The sequence below is a fragment of the Lithobates pipiens genome, unplaced genomic scaffold (genome assembly GCF_037356315.1).
Source record: "Lithobates pipiens isolate NorthernLeopardFrog02 unplaced genomic scaffold, aLitPip1_a1.2 Scaffold_16, whole genome shotgun sequence".
Taxonomy (NCBI): Eukaryota; Metazoa; Chordata; class Amphibia; order Anura; family Ranidae; genus Lithobates; species Lithobates pipiens.
The window spans coordinates 572,355,048-572,373,670 of record NW_027507748.1 but is presented as its reverse complement, the minus strand read 5'-3'; the positions used below and the strand labels follow the sequence as shown (position 1 = coordinate 572,373,670).

The 18,623-nt window shown below is 39.2% G+C and overlaps 1 protein-coding gene across 4 annotated transcripts in view; it reads right to left on the bottom strand.

Moving 5' to 3' along the window:
• SENP1 (SUMO specific peptidase 1) overlaps positions 1-18,623 on the bottom strand; it is a 102,322-nt gene that overhangs the window by 8,925 nt on the left and 74,774 nt on the right. For all 4 annotated transcript variants that reach the window (XM_077483732.1, XM_077483735.1, XM_077483733.1 and 1 more), the window contains 4 exons: positions 16,505-16,645; positions 13,168-13,299; positions 9,934-10,137; positions 4,324-4,403 (listed from right to left, as the gene is read on the bottom strand). In XM_077483732.1, coding sequence (XP_077339858.1) covers positions 4,324-4,403; positions 9,934-10,137; positions 13,168-13,299; positions 16,505-16,645 — 557 coding nt within the window. The remainder of the gene's footprint in view (positions 1-4,323; positions 4,404-9,933; positions 10,138-13,167; positions 13,300-16,504; positions 16,646-18,623) is intronic.

Genomic DNA, 18,623 nt, shown 5'->3' with positions numbered 1-18,623 from the left:
CGCAATCTCCTTCTCACACGCGATCGGTGTGTGAGGAGGAGAACCCGGTAAAATCTCGTTACCACGGTTTGTTTACATTCTGTGACCGGCTGTGATTGGACACAGCCGATCACATGGTAAAGAGTCAATTTCATTGGCTCTTTACGGTGATCGGGGTTGGGCTGTGTCAGGGTGACAAGCCGCATCCCCGATCGCCACTCTGCACGCGTCCTAGGCTGTGAACGTACACAGTACATGTGACCGGCTGTGATTGGACACAGCCAGTCACATGTATCGGGGGATGGATTGGGATGCCAATCACATCGATTGGGGATGGGCTGTGTCTAAGGGACACACTTCATCCACGATCGCCGCGCTGTGGGCCCCCGCGGGAGCGGCAAAATACCGATGACGTCATATGACGCCCACCCAGGATGGGAGATCCCATCTGTGGTAGTCATTTGACTATGGCCCGGTATTGAAGTGGTTAAGATAAATATGGAGAAGACAGATTAGCTATCTCGGTCCACTCAGACGAAGGTAGGGTTCTTAGAACCCTATACCTCTTTAAGTGGAGGAAGAGGAGGATTGAAATATCTGGTAGTGTTTTTGTCATCAATAATGGATTTATATCAGGATAATTACTTGCCATTATTGAACAGAATTAAACAAGATTTGAAAGGTTATTAGTCCTATAGATTATCTTGGTTAATCATGTATAATGTTTGGGGGTTCTATGTAATTTTCTAGCAAAAAAAATAGGAATTTTACATGTAGGAGAGAAATGTCAGAATTGGCCTGGGTGTGAAGTGGTTAAAACTCTTAGATCGATACTACAAAAATGTATATGGAATAACAGAGGGATCTGTCAGACTTTGAAAAATATCACGAGGCGGCAGTATTACGGAGAATTATGGACTGGGTCCATGGATCTCCGTATAAAAAAAAAAAAATGGGTAACACTTGAGTCTGAGCTGAGTAATTCAACTCCGAGTCAGATTTTTTGGATAACAAGCCAACACTTAGAATATGGGATAAGCTCTCCAAAAGTAGATCTGGACAATATAATAGCCCCCCGATGTCCCTTACAGGTAACAACTATTTCCCTCCAGGTAAGGATAATAAACTATATCTAAAATGGACCTCCTCTGATCGTTTAAGATTAAAGGATGTTCTGAAGGGAAATATCTTCTGTTCCTTATCGGAATTACGAGAAAAATATGGTGGAACTCATTGGGATATAGGAGATATAGGCAACTTCAACATTTTGTTGACTCTCTCCCAAAACCTCTTCGTTTAGCAAAGGAGTTGGATGCATGGGAAAGACTAGTTGATCGGGGGGGGGGGGGAAGAGAGATAGACAAGGGATCTCTAACATATATAGGTTGTCAATTCCAGATTATGTTTGCTTATCTTCAATGGAAACGAGAATGAAAGAAATGAACTATAAATTATTAATGAAGTGGTATTATGTCCCATTAAAACTGCATAAAATTAACCCTGACTTATCTTCTCTTTGTTGGAGGGATTGTGGGGAGGCGGGAACTCATGCAAATACATGGTGGCAGTGTCTAATTCAACCATATTGGAGGGAAGTAGTAGAGTGGATAAAGAAGATTAGTGGGCGTGAAACTGAACTCGATCCCTAGCAATGCCTGTTTCATGTAACTGCAATACCGAGGAAGAAAATATCAAGAAGCAACTACACCATTCTTACTCAATGCAGCAAAGGCATAAATAAAATAATTAAAAAATACAGACGATAAAGGAATGGTTTAGGAAGGGAGATAAAATTAGGTGTATGGAATTAGTAATACAGTGCATATGCAAAATAACTCAGAAATAAAATATGTCAATACTTAGAACAGTTGGCTAGACTAAGAAAACTCAGGTTTATGTGAACTATATAGGTGGTAATTAGGAGTTGTGTTGGTCTTAGTCTCCTCCCCCTCCCTCCCCTTATTTTCCTTTTCTACACCCCTTGCGAGTCCCCTCCCCCTACAGTTAGACACTCCCTAGGTATCAGTTAACCCCTTCACTGCCAGTGACACGTATACAGTAATCAATGCATTTGTATAGCACTGATCGCTGCATAAATGGTCCCAAAATGGTGTCAAACGTGTCAGATCTGTCCGCTGCAATGTCACAGTCACGATAAAAATCACAGATAGCAGTCATTGCTAGTAAAAAAATAAAATAAAAAAAAAGTAAATAAAAATGCCATAAAACTCTCCCCTATTTTGTAGACCCTAACTTTTTTGCGCAAACCAATAAATATAAACTTATTGCGATTTTTTTTTTACTAGAAATATGTAGAAGAATACATATCGGCCTAAACTGAGGGGAAAAAAAAAATTGGGATATTTTATTATAGCAGAAAGTAAAAAAAATAGTGTTTTTTTGTCGCTCTTTTGTTTATAGCGCAAAATAAAAACCACAGAGATGATCAAATCATCAACCAAGAGAAAGCTCTATTTGTGGGGAAAAATTTTTAAATATTAATTTGGATACAGTGTAGCATGACCGCGCAATTGTCATTCAAGGTGCGACAGTGCTAAAAACTGTAAATTGACTTGGGCAGGAAGGGGATGAAAATGCCCTGTACTGAAGTGGTTAAGGACCCTCGTATGCAAGCCATCTGGTCCTGGCGACTTCTTATTGTTGAGTTTTTCCAAGTCTATTTTAAAATTCTGTCCTCCGTTAGCCATGCTTCCTGTGACCTATGAAAATTAACATTACAGTCTTGGATAGTGAATCCCCCCAGTTTCCCTTGTGAAGGCTGAAGAATATATTCAAAACAGTCGTCATCTCTGTCTTTTGTAAACCAATTCCCTTCACCATCCTTTATGGGGCCCAATGTGTTCTGGCCTCCCTTTCTTACTATTTATATACTTAAAGAATTTCTTGGGATTTTTTTTACTCTCCTCAGCTATGTGCTTTTTGTGTTCCATCTTAGCCGCACAGATTGCACCCTTACGTTTCTTATTGCATCAATTGTAAATTTGGAATGAAAATGACCCCTCAGATTTTTTTTTTTTGTTTGAAGGCCTTTTCCCTTTGTTTTTATATGCATTTTTATGTTAGATTTGAGCCAGCAGGTTTTTTATTAGCCCTTTTAAATTTATTTCCCCTTAGAATGCACTGGCCAATACGTATTTTTTTTTTTTTTTTTTTTAAGTATGCTTTTAAAGTGCTCCCATTTTTTTTCCTCTGTGTTCTTTGTTCCTAGGATTTTATCCCATTTAATATCTTCTAGCAAAGAGCGTAGTGTAGGGAAGTTGGCTCTTTTGAAATTCAGTGTCTTTGTATTACCCTTGTGCTTCTTATTTTTGTGATTTATACTGAAACTAATTGACCTGTGGTCATTGCTTCCCAAGTTGTTCTCTAATTCCACATCCCCGATTAGGTCTGTATTGTTAGTTATTAGTAGGTCTAATAACGCATCGTTTCTTGTTGGTGCACTTACCATCTGACCCATGAAATTGTCCTGCAAGACATTTGAGAAATGACAAGCCTTAGACGAATGGTACCTTCGGTACGGTACCTTCCACCCAGTCTATATCCGGATAGTTAAAAATACCCTATTACAATGACACTTCTCATCCTTGCCGTCATGCCAAACGATGATAGGAGGTCCGCCACCCCCTCCTCCCTCTGGTTTGGGGGACTCATACACCCAGCATAATTTTTTTCCCTTAGTTTCCTCCCTTTGAAGCTCAAGCCATAAGGACTCCACCTCCTGCCTTGATCCATTGGTGATGTCATCCCTCACAATCATTCTTGATGTACAGGCATACCCCTCCCCCTTTTTTACCCTCCCCATCTCTGCGATATAGGGAATACCGCTGGATGGTTGCCAACCAATCATGAGCGCTGTTAAACCAAGTCTCTGAAATTCCCACAAAATTGAAATCCTCCTCCTACATCAGCAGCTCCAGTTCTCCCATCATGTCAGCCAGACTCCTGGCATTAGTGTACTGTAATGCATAACTCATGTGGCAATGTGCACTCCCCCATCACCCAAATTTCCAAGAAATTTGTTGTGGCTAAGAAAATAGAAGATCTCAGACTTTCTGCCCCTGATCCGAGCTGGAGATCACCATGAGTAGAGCTAACCTACAGGGATGAATGGGGTTGTGGCCTACATGCACTGCAAGAGGTAGACCTGACAGAAACATTTTAGCTACAAAGACTGTGCAGCCTCAGGCAGAGCCACACCGTAAAGACAGCTGGAATGAGTATGAAATGTAATTTACCGAGCAGCCTGTCCTTGTGAGGTGGGGGGTACAGCTGTCCTTTAATTGTAAACTTAATATAAAATTTACATGTTTTTGAGGTACTTACAGTAATAACTTGCAAGCTTCATTGTTGTGGCCTCCCATTGAGTCATAGTATGTTATTGTTTTTTTCCTAAAATCGATCACCTGTGAAACATACACAATAAAGAATAAACTGGAGCAAGATTACATAAATAACTAAATCTATGTTGAAATAGAGAGGTTGATTTTGTACCTAAAGCATGTATTTTACACATAAATGCCTTTATATTAAAATTGGTTAGTTGAGGAAAAAGGTATGCTTGGCGTTTTTCTTCGCTGTTCTGAGCCCGGTGGAGTCATCTTTAAAATGGCTAATTCTTGCAATTTGAAAAAAAGTAAGAATTTTGAGTGTAATCAGGAGGAAGACCAATTTCTGTAACCCTTTAAAGATCAATACCAGGATCCAGCAAAAAAAATAAAATAAATAAATAAATAAAAACACCTAAGCCCCTTCTAATATGCATCTGAATTAACCACTTCAGTCACACAGCCTCTCACCCTTTTTACTGTTATACGCCAAAGCCTTTTGTTCACTTGGGAGATGTCTCGGTTCACAAATACAACTTTAGTGTTCTACATCTCTTCTTCAGGACAGATGGGGCTGTTATTTCATAGAAGATTTGGATATATATTTCCCAAATCACAGTCATGTTGAAATGGAGAAAAATGCATTTTTGTTTCTAAAGGTTTTTCCCTAGTTTTCCCAACAGCAAAATTTATTTCACCCCTCCTTAAGAATGGTAAAGCTCAAACTTACTTCTCTGTTTAAATTTATATGAGTTCTTACATTACATTGTAGTGCATGAGGAAAAAAACAAAAACAAAACAAAAACAAAAACAAAAAAAACAAAACAAAAAAAAAAACAACCAATTGCGCCTTACCTGTAAATTCCACATCTTGGAGTACAATACAGAACACGGATAAAGTATTATAATGATCTAGACAAAAGCTTAAAAGTCTCATACCTTCTGGTGACTTGACAGTACCAAACCTCCTTTGTAAGCCTACCCCACTCTGCGAGTCCTCAGTTTTTTAGCAATCAATTCAGAGGAACCAGAAAATGGATGGGAGGGTGTCCTGTACTTCATATGTAGTTTACAGGCAAGTGAAAGTTACTCTAATCGAATCTTAGCTGTACAGTACAGGATACAGGCAAAAAATTAATAGACCCTGGGGTGTCCCTCAATCAATGAATAAGAAAGGTGGTTAACAACTAGGCAAACAGAACTGTGGCAAAAAGGTAAAAACAAAAAAAGGTCAGACTCAACTTCAGGAGTGCAGCTGTAAGAGCCTTGTGGCCAAAATCTGCATATGCAGAAGATTGGAAATTCACCTGTTAGAGAAGATACAAGCAGAGGAACAGGTAGTGGCCTCAGTTAGGCAACACTGTTTGCTACTGCAGAGCTAAGAATGCGTTGTTTAAGTGAATGCCACTGTACACTTACATTACCTCCTACCACAACATGGATCAATGTGGCGGTGTGACATCACACACGTAATTCTACCCAATGCGTCTCAGACAAATGTGCAGCCTCAGGGACTTCATCAATGTCCTCCAAGTACCACACACCCACTGAGGCATGCACCCAGCGTGCTCTGATCGGGGGAGAAGGGCCAATCACAGCTGTTTACCACGATCAGCTGTGTCCAATCACTGTTGATCTTATGTAAACCAATGCTGGTTATTGCCATATTCTTTCCTCAGCGCTTGCACTGTGTGAGGAAAGGAAAGCAGATAACTGGCTATTCTGTAACAGGGGACATTTACACTGACAATCAGGGCACTAACCATCTGTGCCCCGATTATCAATGCAGCCCCCCATAAGTGGAGGAGAAATATTTAATTACTTTGCAAAGTTTTATAACAAAAAATAAACAAACAGAAACTAAACAAAAAACATGGGATTAAACAGCACCAAAAAAAGCTGCCTACAAATAAAAAAAATCATAAACATTTAATAAAGGGACAGTGTTGTGCAATTGTCAAAGTGAGACAGCACTAAAAGGTGAAAATGGGCCTTGGCAGGAAGGGGGGGGGGGGGGGGGGGGTGACAGTGTCCAGTATTAAAGTGGTTAAGCTGGAAGGAGACGAAGTTCATCACCTTAAGACACTAGCAAAAAAACTGAGGACTCATGCAATGGGGTAAGGTTATAGGGGAGGTGCCCAGGCATAATATTAATACAGTGTCCAGTATTAAAGTGGTTAAGCTGGAAGGAGACGAAGTTCATCACCTTAAGACACTAGCAAAAAAACTGAGGACAGTGTCCAGTATTAAAGTGGTTAAGCTGGAAGGAGACGAAGTTCATCACCTTAAGACACTAGCAAAAAAACTGAGGACTCATGCAATGGGGTAAGGTTATAGGGGAGGTGCCCAGGCATAATATTAATATATCTATCTATATATCTATATATACATATACACACATACATATACATGCACACACATATATACATATACACACACACACACATATACTATATACATAGTGCCTTGAAAAAGTATTCATACCCCTTGACATTTTCCACATTTTATCAGGTTACAACCAAAAACGTAAATTTTATGTGATACACTAAAAACAAAAAGTGGCACAGAATTGTGAAGAGGAAGGAAAATTATTAATGGTTTCCATATTTTTTAACAAATAAATATCTGAAAAAAGTGGGGTGCATTTGTATTCAGTCCCCGAGTCAATACTTTGTAGAACCACCTGTCGCTGCCTTTAAAGCTGCAAGTCTGGGTATGTCTCTGCAAGCTTTGAACATCCTAGAGTGAAATTTTTGCCCATTCTTCTTTGCAAAATAGTTCAAGCTGTGTCAGATGTGGATGGAGCACACCTATGAAGAGCAATTTTTAAGTCTTGATAAAACAAATAGTGCAGCGCAAAAATTACACACACATGAAATATAATAAAATTAGCATATTGTTTCAAGTGACAATCCCTCCAGCTCATATGCAATCGCTTCGCTCACCTCAATATATGGACTCCTGAACTAACAGGTAGTCAAACACACGTATCCCACCAAGCGGGTATAACGATCCCAGGCACTAGTACATTCTCAAAAACCAACTCCCGGATCCACAGAAGATATGCCCAATAAAGAATAAAACTAATTCTAGGCGCTCTCTGATAAGAATCAGCAGTTTATTTATATATAAGAACTACTCACATGGAGCCAGACAAAAACGAGCATGTAATGTAACACCAGAACATTCAGGGTGGCAGTTACACTCACAAGAACTTAGTCAGCGGAGTGGGTCTACAGCTTCACTCTGCCTCACAAACACAATTGTTGCCATAGAAACGTGTAACGGCGGAACTGATCCAGTGAGAGGATGAAAAACAACCACCGTATCGGCGCTACAAACATCGGACATAGAATTCAATAGAAAACTCAAATTAAAAAATTGTGTTGCAATATATTCACCCAATTATCCACCCAAGGGGCAGACTGAAATATATAAAAAAAAAGTTAGAACAAAAATAAACAATATGACAAAAATTGCCCATATTTAATCAAATGAATTCTAAAAAAATGGAGGACCCTATACATACTCAAAATTCTATGCACCCCCCGCCATCCTGTTACAAATCCAAGATTGATAATTAATGAACCTACAAACATGCCAATCTCATAATCAATATTAATACAAAAAAAATAAAAAAAATAAAAAAAACACACACAAAACATTAAAAGGATTTTGTAAATTAAAATGAGATAAAATAACTGCCAGAATTAAACAATTGAGGTCAAAGTCAACATTTAACTTCAGGTGTCAAAACTCGGACCTCAAAAATCCAAAAAGATCCCCTTTGGCTGAGACAATGAATATAATTCCCCCTTGCCAGTGTCTGTTAACCTTTTTTCAATACCCCAATGTCCTCAGGGGTCCCGATCAGGACACATCCTAAAAGGTCTCAAAACACTGTGGCACCCAAGCCCCTTTTGATGTTCTTTACATGTTCCACAATACAGACACTCAAGGGCCAGAAGTCCTGCCTATATACTGAAGCCCACAATTGCACTTCAGCATATAGACCACTCCCACAGTTACAAGTAATCAGATCCTTTATCTGATTTTTTTAGTTTGTTTAATTAATCCCTTGTGCTGATTTTGCCTTCTATTATAATTTTCAAGTCTTGCCACAGATTCTCAATTGGATTTAGGTCTGGACTTTACTGGGCCAGTCTAACACATGAATATGCTTTGATCTAAACCATCCCATTGTAGTTCTGGCTGTATGTTTAGGGTCGTTGTCCCGCCTCAAGTCTTTTGCAGACTTAAGCCCCATACACACCATCAGATTTTCTGATGATTTTTGTCTTCAGATTTACTAAAGCCCTGTAGTGCAAGGGCCTGCCTGTTTGCATACAAATTGAAACGCCTAAGGTTTGACGTCATATCATATGGTTTTGGTAAATCTGAAGGAAAAAAAAAAAAAATCAGCAGAAAATCTGAGTGTGTATGGGGCTTAACAGGTTTTCTTCTACGATTGCCCTGTATTTGGCTCCATCCAACTTTCCATTAACTCTGAGCAGCTTCCCTGTCTCTGCTGAAGAAAAGCATCCCCACAACATGATGCTGTCACCACCATGTTTCACAGTGGGGGGGTGGAGTGTTCAGGGTGATGTGCAATAGTTTTCTACTACAGCATTTTGCTTTTAGGCCAAAAAGTTCAATTTTGGTCTCATCTAACCAGAGCACCTTCTTCCACATGTTTGCGGTGTCCCCCCGCATGGCTTCTCGCAAACAGAACTTATTCTTTCAACAATGGCTTTCTTCTTGCCACTCTTCCATAAAGGCCAGATTTGTGGAGTGCACAAGTAATAGTTGTCCTGTGGGCAGATATTCCCACCTAAGCTGTGGATCTCTGCAGATCCTCCAGAGTTACCATGGGCCTCTTGGCTGCTTCTCCAATTAATGCTCTCCTTGCCAGGCCTGTCAGTTTAGGTGGACGGCCATGTCTTGGTAGGTTTTCAGTTGTGCCATACTCTTTCCATTTTCGGTTGATAGATTAAACAGTGCTCAGTGAGACGTTCAAAGCTTGGGATATTTTTTTATTTATTTTTTAATAACCTAACCCTTCTCTACAACATTATCCCTGACCTGTCTGGTATGTTTCCGGGCCTTCATGATGTGGTTTGTTCACAAAAGGTTCTCTAACAAACCCCAGAGTGCTTCACAGAACAGCTGTATTGGAGATTAAATTACACACAGGTGGACTCCACTAATTAGGTGATTTCTGAAGGCAATTGGTTCCACTAGATTTTAGTCTGGGTCATCAGAGTAAAGGGGGCTATATACAAATGCACACTACACAAACAGATATTTGTAAAGAAAAAAAGAAAAACCATTTTCCTTCCACTTCACAATTATGTGCCAGTTTGTGTTGCTCGATTACATAAAATCCCAATAAAATACATTTACGATCTTGGTTGTAATAAAAAGTTGAAAATTTCAAGGGGTATGAATACTTTTCACGGCTCTGTATATACACATGTACACACACACACACACACACACACACACACACACACACACGAACCATATTATATTTGTAATCTTTTAGAAAGATGACGACATATGAAAAGAAAAAAAAAAAAAAAAAACACAGAAGAAACATTTTGCTTACAGCCAAGCACCAATGAACTCCAAGATGAACCGGAACCAATAAAATATCTGCAGAGAATACATCCACCTTTTTTGTCCACCTCTTCACAGCTTGAAACCCAGCCGATTTTAATTTTGGGAAAAAAAACGTGTTGAAAGCATGGACTTTGGGCAAACCTTTTCGTTTACTTCTTTCCATCAAAAGGTTCATATAGAAATTTATTATCTGCATTGCAAAAGAAAACAAAAGGCCACGAAAATTTTATCTACACGTTTTCGTTAAAACAGGAATTTTTACCTACCTGTAAATTCCACATTTTGGAGTACAGCACAGGATGAGACCGGGGGGGGGGGGGGGGTTGGGGAGGTCATACCTTACCTTCTCCGTGGAATGATTTTGCACAAAACAGCCATGATCCTCTTCTACTTGGGTCCGTCCCCCCCATAGCACTCCTGGCTACTCCCCCATGACCAATGCCCCCATAGCAAGCACTGGTGGACTCCGGAGCCCTGTTCTATGCATCCATAAGACAGAGCTGCGGCTTGGCCTTGCCCCCAGCTCTCTCCTCATTGGCTCACAGACTGCGATTAACGGTGGGTTCAAATGGTTCCCATTGCTGTCTCAGCCAATGAGAAGAGGGAGTCCCGGGACAGCTGAAGCTCCCATACATGTCGCTGGATCAAAAGGGGACTAAGGTAAATAAGGGGCTGCTGCACACAGGTTTTTTTTCCATGCATAGAAATCATGAAAGGTAAATAAAAAAAAAAAAAAAAAAAAAAAAAAAAAAAAAAAACTTGATCCCTTTTAGGAGCAGATTAAGCAGTGAATTCACAGCTAGGTAATCACTCCCCCTCAATCGCATGGGCAATCTATACACCCAGCAGGATGCACAAGTGTTCTGTGCAGGCAGTCTATCCAAACCAAATGACAAGTATCATCATAATGCTGTGGGGATGCACTTTGGAGTTCCTCTATGCAGCCAGTCATTAATTTGAACAGGCTGCCTGAACACCTGTGAATTCCATGTGAGCGAATGTGAACCTCTGCATGAGTGCACGGATTGGTCCGCCCATGCAAACATTTTAATAAATGCACCGGTAGTGAATATTTGGTGAATGCCACATTTGCTTCTTTATAAAGATCCCCCTTAGGGCGGTATTACCTAAAATTTACATACATGCAATTTTGTCATTGGCACAAATGTAGCTTTTCAGTTTGTATGAATTTGGTAGATTTTAAGCACTTCAGACTTCATGTAACTTTCATTAAAAACATGCACATTTGCAGGACTGAATGTTAGAAGAATAAAAAACTGCCTTATTCCAGTGCATTTGATTTTATACAATATATGGTTTGGGGGGAATTTTTTATTTTTTTTTTTTTTTTGTTATTGTCTGAATACTAAAATCTATACCGTTTTCTCAATACTATAAAATGTGGCTCAGCTTCATAATGTAGAATCTTAGCGGGAAAAGGATTATAGCTTTCCAGCCTAATATGGTTTTAAAAGAAAAAATACCACATTGATGTCACCCTTTTCTGTGGCTCAAGAGGATTTAAAAAAGAGAATTTAATTATTTGAGATATTTCCACAACTGGCAGAATTCTAAGGTCTTAATTCTTTAATCCCTTCCCGACCAGCCGCTGCAGTTGTACTGCTAATTATTGCAAAAGGTAAAAGATGTGTTTTTTCAAAATTGTCTCTTGTTTATAGTGCAAAAAAAAAAAAAAAAAAAATGCAGAGGTGATCAAATGCCACCAAAAGAAAGTTTGTGGGATAAAAAAAAAAAAAAAAAAAAAGGACACTAAATTTTATTTGGGTACAACATCACACGACCGCACAATTGTCAGTTAAACCGACGCAGTGCCGTATCGCAAAAAATGTCAGTCATTGAGCAGCCAAATCTTCCGGGGCTGAATTGGTTAATACAATTTCATGGGTGTGTGAGCATTTTATATTTTACTGAAAAGTGGGTATATTGTGCATTTGTACTAAAATTAAAAGCAGTATTAAAGAGGTTGTAAACCATCATGGTTTTTCACCTTAATGCATTCTATGCATTAAGGTGAAAAACCTTTAGTGCTGAAGCCCCCCAGTTTTACTTACCTGGATGCTGTCATCCTCTGTCTGGGAAGGAGCACACCATCTATAGCTGGTGTCTCGTTTCCCAATTGGATAGATTGATGGTAGCAAAGCCATTGTCTCCCGCTGCTGTCAATCAAATCCAATGACACGGCGCCGGAAAGCGGGGCCGAGTCCTGCATTCTGTGTGAATGGACAAAAATGTGGGACTCGGGAGCACACCCGCACGGGTGACCTCCAAGGAGAGAGCCTCTCCAACGTGGACACTCGATGCGGGGAGGAGCCACCAGTGCCGCCGTGGGACCCCAGAAGAGGAGGCTCAGGACTCTGTGTAAAACGAACGTCCCAGTGGAGGCAAGTATAACATTTTTTTATTTTTATTTTTTTAAACATGCTTTACAACCCAAGACCAAAAGCAAGCATTTAATATGTTGCAGCTCATCCATTCTAAGATGTAATGGCTGTATTTGTTTCTCATTTTAAGCTATTTTTTTCTCTATTTTCATCTGTTGACCTGGCTAGTAAGTGCCGTTTTTCACAAGCTAAAGTTCTCCAGCAGAATGCATCAGTTTACATGAAAGACAAAACAGTTAACACTGACAAGTGGATAAAATGATTAGCTTTTATTTATTAATGCAAACCCTTTATCCCAAAAGGAAAAAACAGCTGTAAACTGATTATAAAGGGTGACCTGGAGTGTGGCTTCATGGTGTTAGTGTTTAATGTATTGATAGTTTTAGATACACTATGAACCCTATGCTAATTTCTCCAGAATTGTGTTTCACTAATACAGACGGATGTGTTATTAGTCAGATCACCAGGTGAGAACAGAGGGAAAAAGCCAAAGAATAAGACTATGCAGCCACATCTAATGACTGGTAAGCTGCATTACAATACATTTTTAGTTGTGGGTTTAATACCGCTTTCATTTTAGTACAAGTTTTTCTGAAAATGTGCATTGATAAATGGCTACATAAATATTGTACAAGATAAACTGCAAATGGCACGATTAACCAGTATCTCTGGTTTTAGAAAATATATAACGGTTTAATGGTTAAAAAGTAATTTCTTACAATAAATAAAAGCAGATTTTAACATGTTTGAAAAATAAAAAAATGGCCCCAGTAGACAAGTGGTTAAACTTGATTTCAGAAAGACACTCAAGAACTTACCTCATCATTTAGCCAGTTTAAGTTATGAAGCGTCATGATATCTTTACGTGTAATTGTTAAGCGAAAACCTTCACTAAGGACTTGATCATTATTTCCACCAAATAGAGCACTCTTAATTTCCTTTCCCATTTCCTTCAAAACAGAAGAGGGGGTAAAAATGTGTTTATAGAGGTTATTCAAAACAGAGTAAAGCAAGAGCAAAGAATCTAAATTACCTTCTTGGATACATTTCTGCATAGAAAGTAAAAAAGTCTGGCCTATAGAATCACAATTCTGAAACAGGACATTGTATAAAATCTACATAAAAACAGAATGAAAATGATTTGCATATCTCATAAGCCCATATTTTATTCACATTAGAAAATTGAAAACATACAAAATTGTTTAAACTGAGAAAATGTATAATTTAAAGAAGAAAAAAAAAAAGGTAATTTTGAAACTGAAGGCAGCAACCCGTCTCAAAAAAGTTGGGACAGGGAAACAAAGAGCTGGCAAAGTAAGTAGTACGAACAAAGAAGAGCTGGGAGAACATTTTGAAACGAAATGGATTAATTAACAGGTCAGTAACATAATAAAAACAACATCTTAGAGAGTCAGTGTCTTAGAAGAAAAGATGGGCAGAGGTTCACCAAAAATCTGCATATAAAATATGAGGAACATTTTCAAAACAATGTTCCTAAAATGTAAAATTGCAAAGACTTGAAAATTATCTACACTACACATTATCAAAAAAGATTCCAAGAAGCCAAAAGAAATCTATGTGCAACGGACAAGGCTAAAACGCAATATTGGATGCCTGTGATCTTCTGGTCCTCAGATGGCGCTGCATTAAAGATAGGCATTATTCTGTGATGGACATCACTGTAGGGGCTAACGAATACAAAGAAAAAAAAAAAAAAAAAAAAAAATCACTGTGTGAAGTTTGCTGTGCCATTCAAAAATTCTGGGAAAAGTTATATCATGCACAGAAACTGTATCTGAACATGATCCAAAAATACTACCATCTTCTCTGGGCCAAAGCTAATTTGAAATGGTCAGATGCAAAGTGGAAAACTGTTCTGTGGGCAAACTGAAATTTGACCATCTTTTTGGCAACCATGGGCACTGCACCCTCCAGACTAAAGTGGAGAGGGACCTTCTGGCTTGTTATCAGTGCTCAGTTAAAAAGCTTGCATCTGTGATCTGAACTGAATTTATTCACTCAACATGTACTAATATATAAGGAGTCCATATAGTGAACCTGGTGTTGAGTTATTCACTCTACAGTCAGAGGACAAGGGGGCACTCTACGTCTAGAGGAAAAGAGATTTCATCTCCAAATACGGAAAGGTTTCTTCACAGCATGAGCTGTGAAAATGTGGAATAGACTCCTTGCAGAGGTGGTTCTGGGCAGCTCAGTAGATTGCTTTAAGAAAGGCCTGGATTATTTCCTCAGTGTACATAATATAACTGGGTACTAACATTTATAGCTAAAGTTGATCGGGGGAAAATCCGATTGCCTCTTGGGGATCAGAAGGGAATTTTTTCCCCTGCTTTAGCAAATTGGATCATGCTCTGCTGGGGTTTTTTGCCTTCCTCTGGATCAACTGTGGGTATAGAATTGGGAATATGGGATTATATGATTTTTTTTTTGTGGCTGAACTGGGTGGACTTGTGTCTTTTTTCAACCTAACTATGTAATTATGTGATGGTATGGGGGTGCGCCATCAATGCTGAAAGATTGATCCAGGTTTTAGAGCAGCATATGCTTCCATCCAAAGTCTAAGTCATTAAGGGAAGGCCTGGCATATTTCAGCAGGACAATGCTAAACTGCTAACACATAGTGCTCCTATGACATCAGCATGGGTTCGTAGTAGAAGAGTCTGGGGTGCTTAACTGGCCTGTCTGCAGTCATGACCTTTCAATCGAAAATTTTTGGTGCATCTTGAAAGAAAAAAGTAAGATGAAGACGACCCAGAACTGATGAGCAGTTAGACTCCTATATCGGGCAAGAATGGGACAACATTCCTCTCACAAAACTCCAGCAACTGGTCTCCACAGTTCCCAGAAGTTTACAGGGTGCAAAAAGAAAAAGGGGATGCTACATGGTAAACATGGCTCTGTCCAAACTTTTTTAACCACTTAAAGCCCCAGAAGATTTGGCTGCTCAATGACCAGGCCATTTTTTTGTGATGTGGCACTGCGTCGTTTTAACTGACAACTGCGTGGTCGTGCGGCGCTGTACCCAAACAAAATTTACATCCTTTTTTTCCTACAAATAGAGCTTTCTTTTGGTGGAATTTGATCTCTGCGTTTTTATTTTTTGCGCTAAAAAAAGAAAAAGGGCGATAAAAAAAATAAAATAAAAAAATAAAAACACCACAATATATCTTTTACTTTTTGCTGATAAATATCCCAAATTTAAAATAAGAGATATGCGCCAGACAAATTGGACACTCTTGACTCATTTTTGGAACCACTGACAACTATAAAGTGATCAGTGCTATGAAAAAGCATGGATTACTGTAAAAATTTCAGTGGCAGGGAAGGGGTTAACCCTTAGGGGACGATCAGTCTCTTCTCCCCAGAAAGAACCAGGATCTGTGCATTTAGACACACAGATCCCGGTTCTTGCTCTGTCATGAGCAATCGCGGGTGCCCAGTGGCGCCGGCATTCGCGCCAGCTCTGCTAGTGCGCTCAATCGGAAGCGACATAAGGTAATGTCGATTTGCCCAGCCAAACCAACCTGCAGCAATAAAACTGTGGCGGCTGGTCGGCAAGTGGTTAAAACGTGCTGCTGCCTTCAATTTTTGAAATAAAAAAAAAAAAGAAAAAAAAGATTTTCTCAGTTTAAACATTTGAAATGTTATCTATTGTGAATAAAATTTGAGTTTATGAAATTTCCAAATGATTCTATTCTGTTCTATGTAGATTTTACACAACATCCCAAATCGGTATAGCACTGGCTTGTGATGATGTTCTATTGCAACACGCATAAAGACACGATAATATGCACACTGAAGAGAACAGTGTCAGCAGTACCGACCACAGCATTCCAGGTTTGAAGGGAGTTCCACTGCATCCTATGGATCCATTAATTTAAAACAGGAGGATTTAGGTGACTGAACAGAAAGGTTTTCCAGTTGACTTCTTTGATTTAAAACAACATGCAGTATGCAAAAACTCATAAACCAACATAATGTCAGCCGACTACAAGAATATGTTGGCAAGCCGGTACAAAGTGCTCAGGAATTCATCTTTCGCTGGCCTAAATGAAGGATGGTAAAAGTTCAACTCTGTGCGGTCAGTGTGCGTTTATAATGATACTGCAGATAAAGCTAAAAAAAGAAAGCTACCTGTGTAAGCTCCGGAAATTCTGGGCCCTCCTGGGCAGATTCTTCCACTGGTTTTGGAAGTAATGTAACAGGGATTTCTTTTTCAAGTGGTACGCGCAGTTTCAAATTGATATCGTCTTTTACCCCACGTTCCTGCAGCCTCTAAGCATTTAAAAAAAAAAAGTAAACATTTATACAAAGAAAAACGCATAAAAAAAAAAAAAAAAAAAAAAAAAGATACTAAAGACCAGAATGAATTCTGGGAGAAGTGTCAATCAGAATTGGGATCAGGCAGACCATTAAAATGGTATATTCAGAAGTGCAAGTAGAGTAAAAGTGAAAGAAAATCTCACATTGTGGGTTCTCATGTGAATAGAAATAGAGAGTACATCTTCCAACTAGTTCTAGGGACAATTAGGAATGCCCTCACTTTGGAGGGATTCTCACTTCCTGTTTTGACCATGGGACAAGAAGTGAAAGGAAATCTTAATTTTATTTTTTCAATTCAGATTTCAGTGGGAACCCCGTTGACAGCTGAGGACTCATCAATTGTTAGGGACTAGGTGGTCGGCTTCACCACCCTCTCCTTAGCAACCTGCTTTATACAGGGTGTTTTACAGTGAGTTAAAAAAAAAAAAAAAAAAAAAAAAAATACTTAAACGCTGGGCCAGTTCACACCACATGCACTCCAGATAGGTTATATGCTTTTTAAATCAGCGTTTCAGCCCTAAAAAATTTTTTTTAAAAAGTCAGCAGCTGAAACAAAAGTAGCTGCTGACTTTTAATATGGAAACTTACCTTTCCAGGGCACCCGCGATGTCGGCCGCCGAGGCTGACATGTCCCTCGGCTCCCAGCGCTGCTATTCCAGCTAAGGGAAACAGGCAGTGGAGCCTTGTGGCTTCACTGCCCGTTTCCTACTGCGCATGCGCGAGTCGCGCGGCGCTTTGTGAATGGGACCCATTACCCAGAAGACAGCACGGAGGAAGAGAAGACCGAAGATCACCGAGGAGCAGGAAGGAGGCAGATTAGGAAGACTGCTTAGCAACAGGGATTTATGGACAGGTTAAAAAAAAAAAAAAAAATTTCACATTTTTTTAAAATATTTTTTGAAGAATATTAATTTATTTATTTTTTTTTTTAGGGTGGCCCTCCACTTTAATGGCATTGTTCACACCAGTGCTTGCAGTTCCAGGAAAAAATAAAATAAAAATAGGAGCTGCATTTTTTCTTGCACTGGAATGCTGTAAAAAGCATTAAAAACATGCGTGCAGAAAAGCACCTGGAACGCACCCAAACTGTATTTCTATGATGTGAACTGGCCCTTAAAGTGTATTTTCACTTTAGCAGTGAAATTTGAATAACAGCTTTATACACAAGCTGTGCATTAGATGATTAAATGAATACATCACACATGTGTAAGTTAAAAAAAAAAAGCATTGGCATTTGCCCGAGTATAGACACGTACAGCCATTCACATCTATTGTTAACTGTAAGCTCCACACCAATGTGGAAAAACCCCAGAATTTTGACACTATAGCAAGTTTGTGCAGCAAATCATCCAGGTGTACAAGCCCTAAATGTGTATAGATTTAAAGTCAATTCCAACTTAAATCGATTCCCCTTCACTAACTGCTCATGGATGTATTTTTTTAAATGCCCTCTACTTGCCCTGAATCTTAAAAAACCTTTAACCTCCACATGGTTCTGTGGAGGTTATGTCACATTGTATGCAACATCAGCTCTGGCAGACTTGGTTGATATATTGACAGGCATGACTACCCAAGAGCACCGACACCCAGGTTAAGTGAGGCTGAGCATCTTTCATTCTTAAGTGGTGCAGCTTAGATGACTTTCTGCAAAGGTCAGGAAAAAATCTATGTACTGCAACAAAAGCTGCATTTTCTGCAGGTGGTGTTGGGCTTCATCATACAGTGCCTTGCGAAAGTATTCGGCCCCCTTGAACTTTTCAACCTTTTGCCACATTTCAGGCTTCAAACATAAAGATATAAAATTTAAATTTTTTGTGAAGAATCACGAACAAGTGGGACACAATTGTGAAGTGGAACGAAATCTATTGGATTTTTGAAACTTTTTTAACTAATAAAAAAATGAAAAGTGGGGCGTGCAAAATTATTCGGC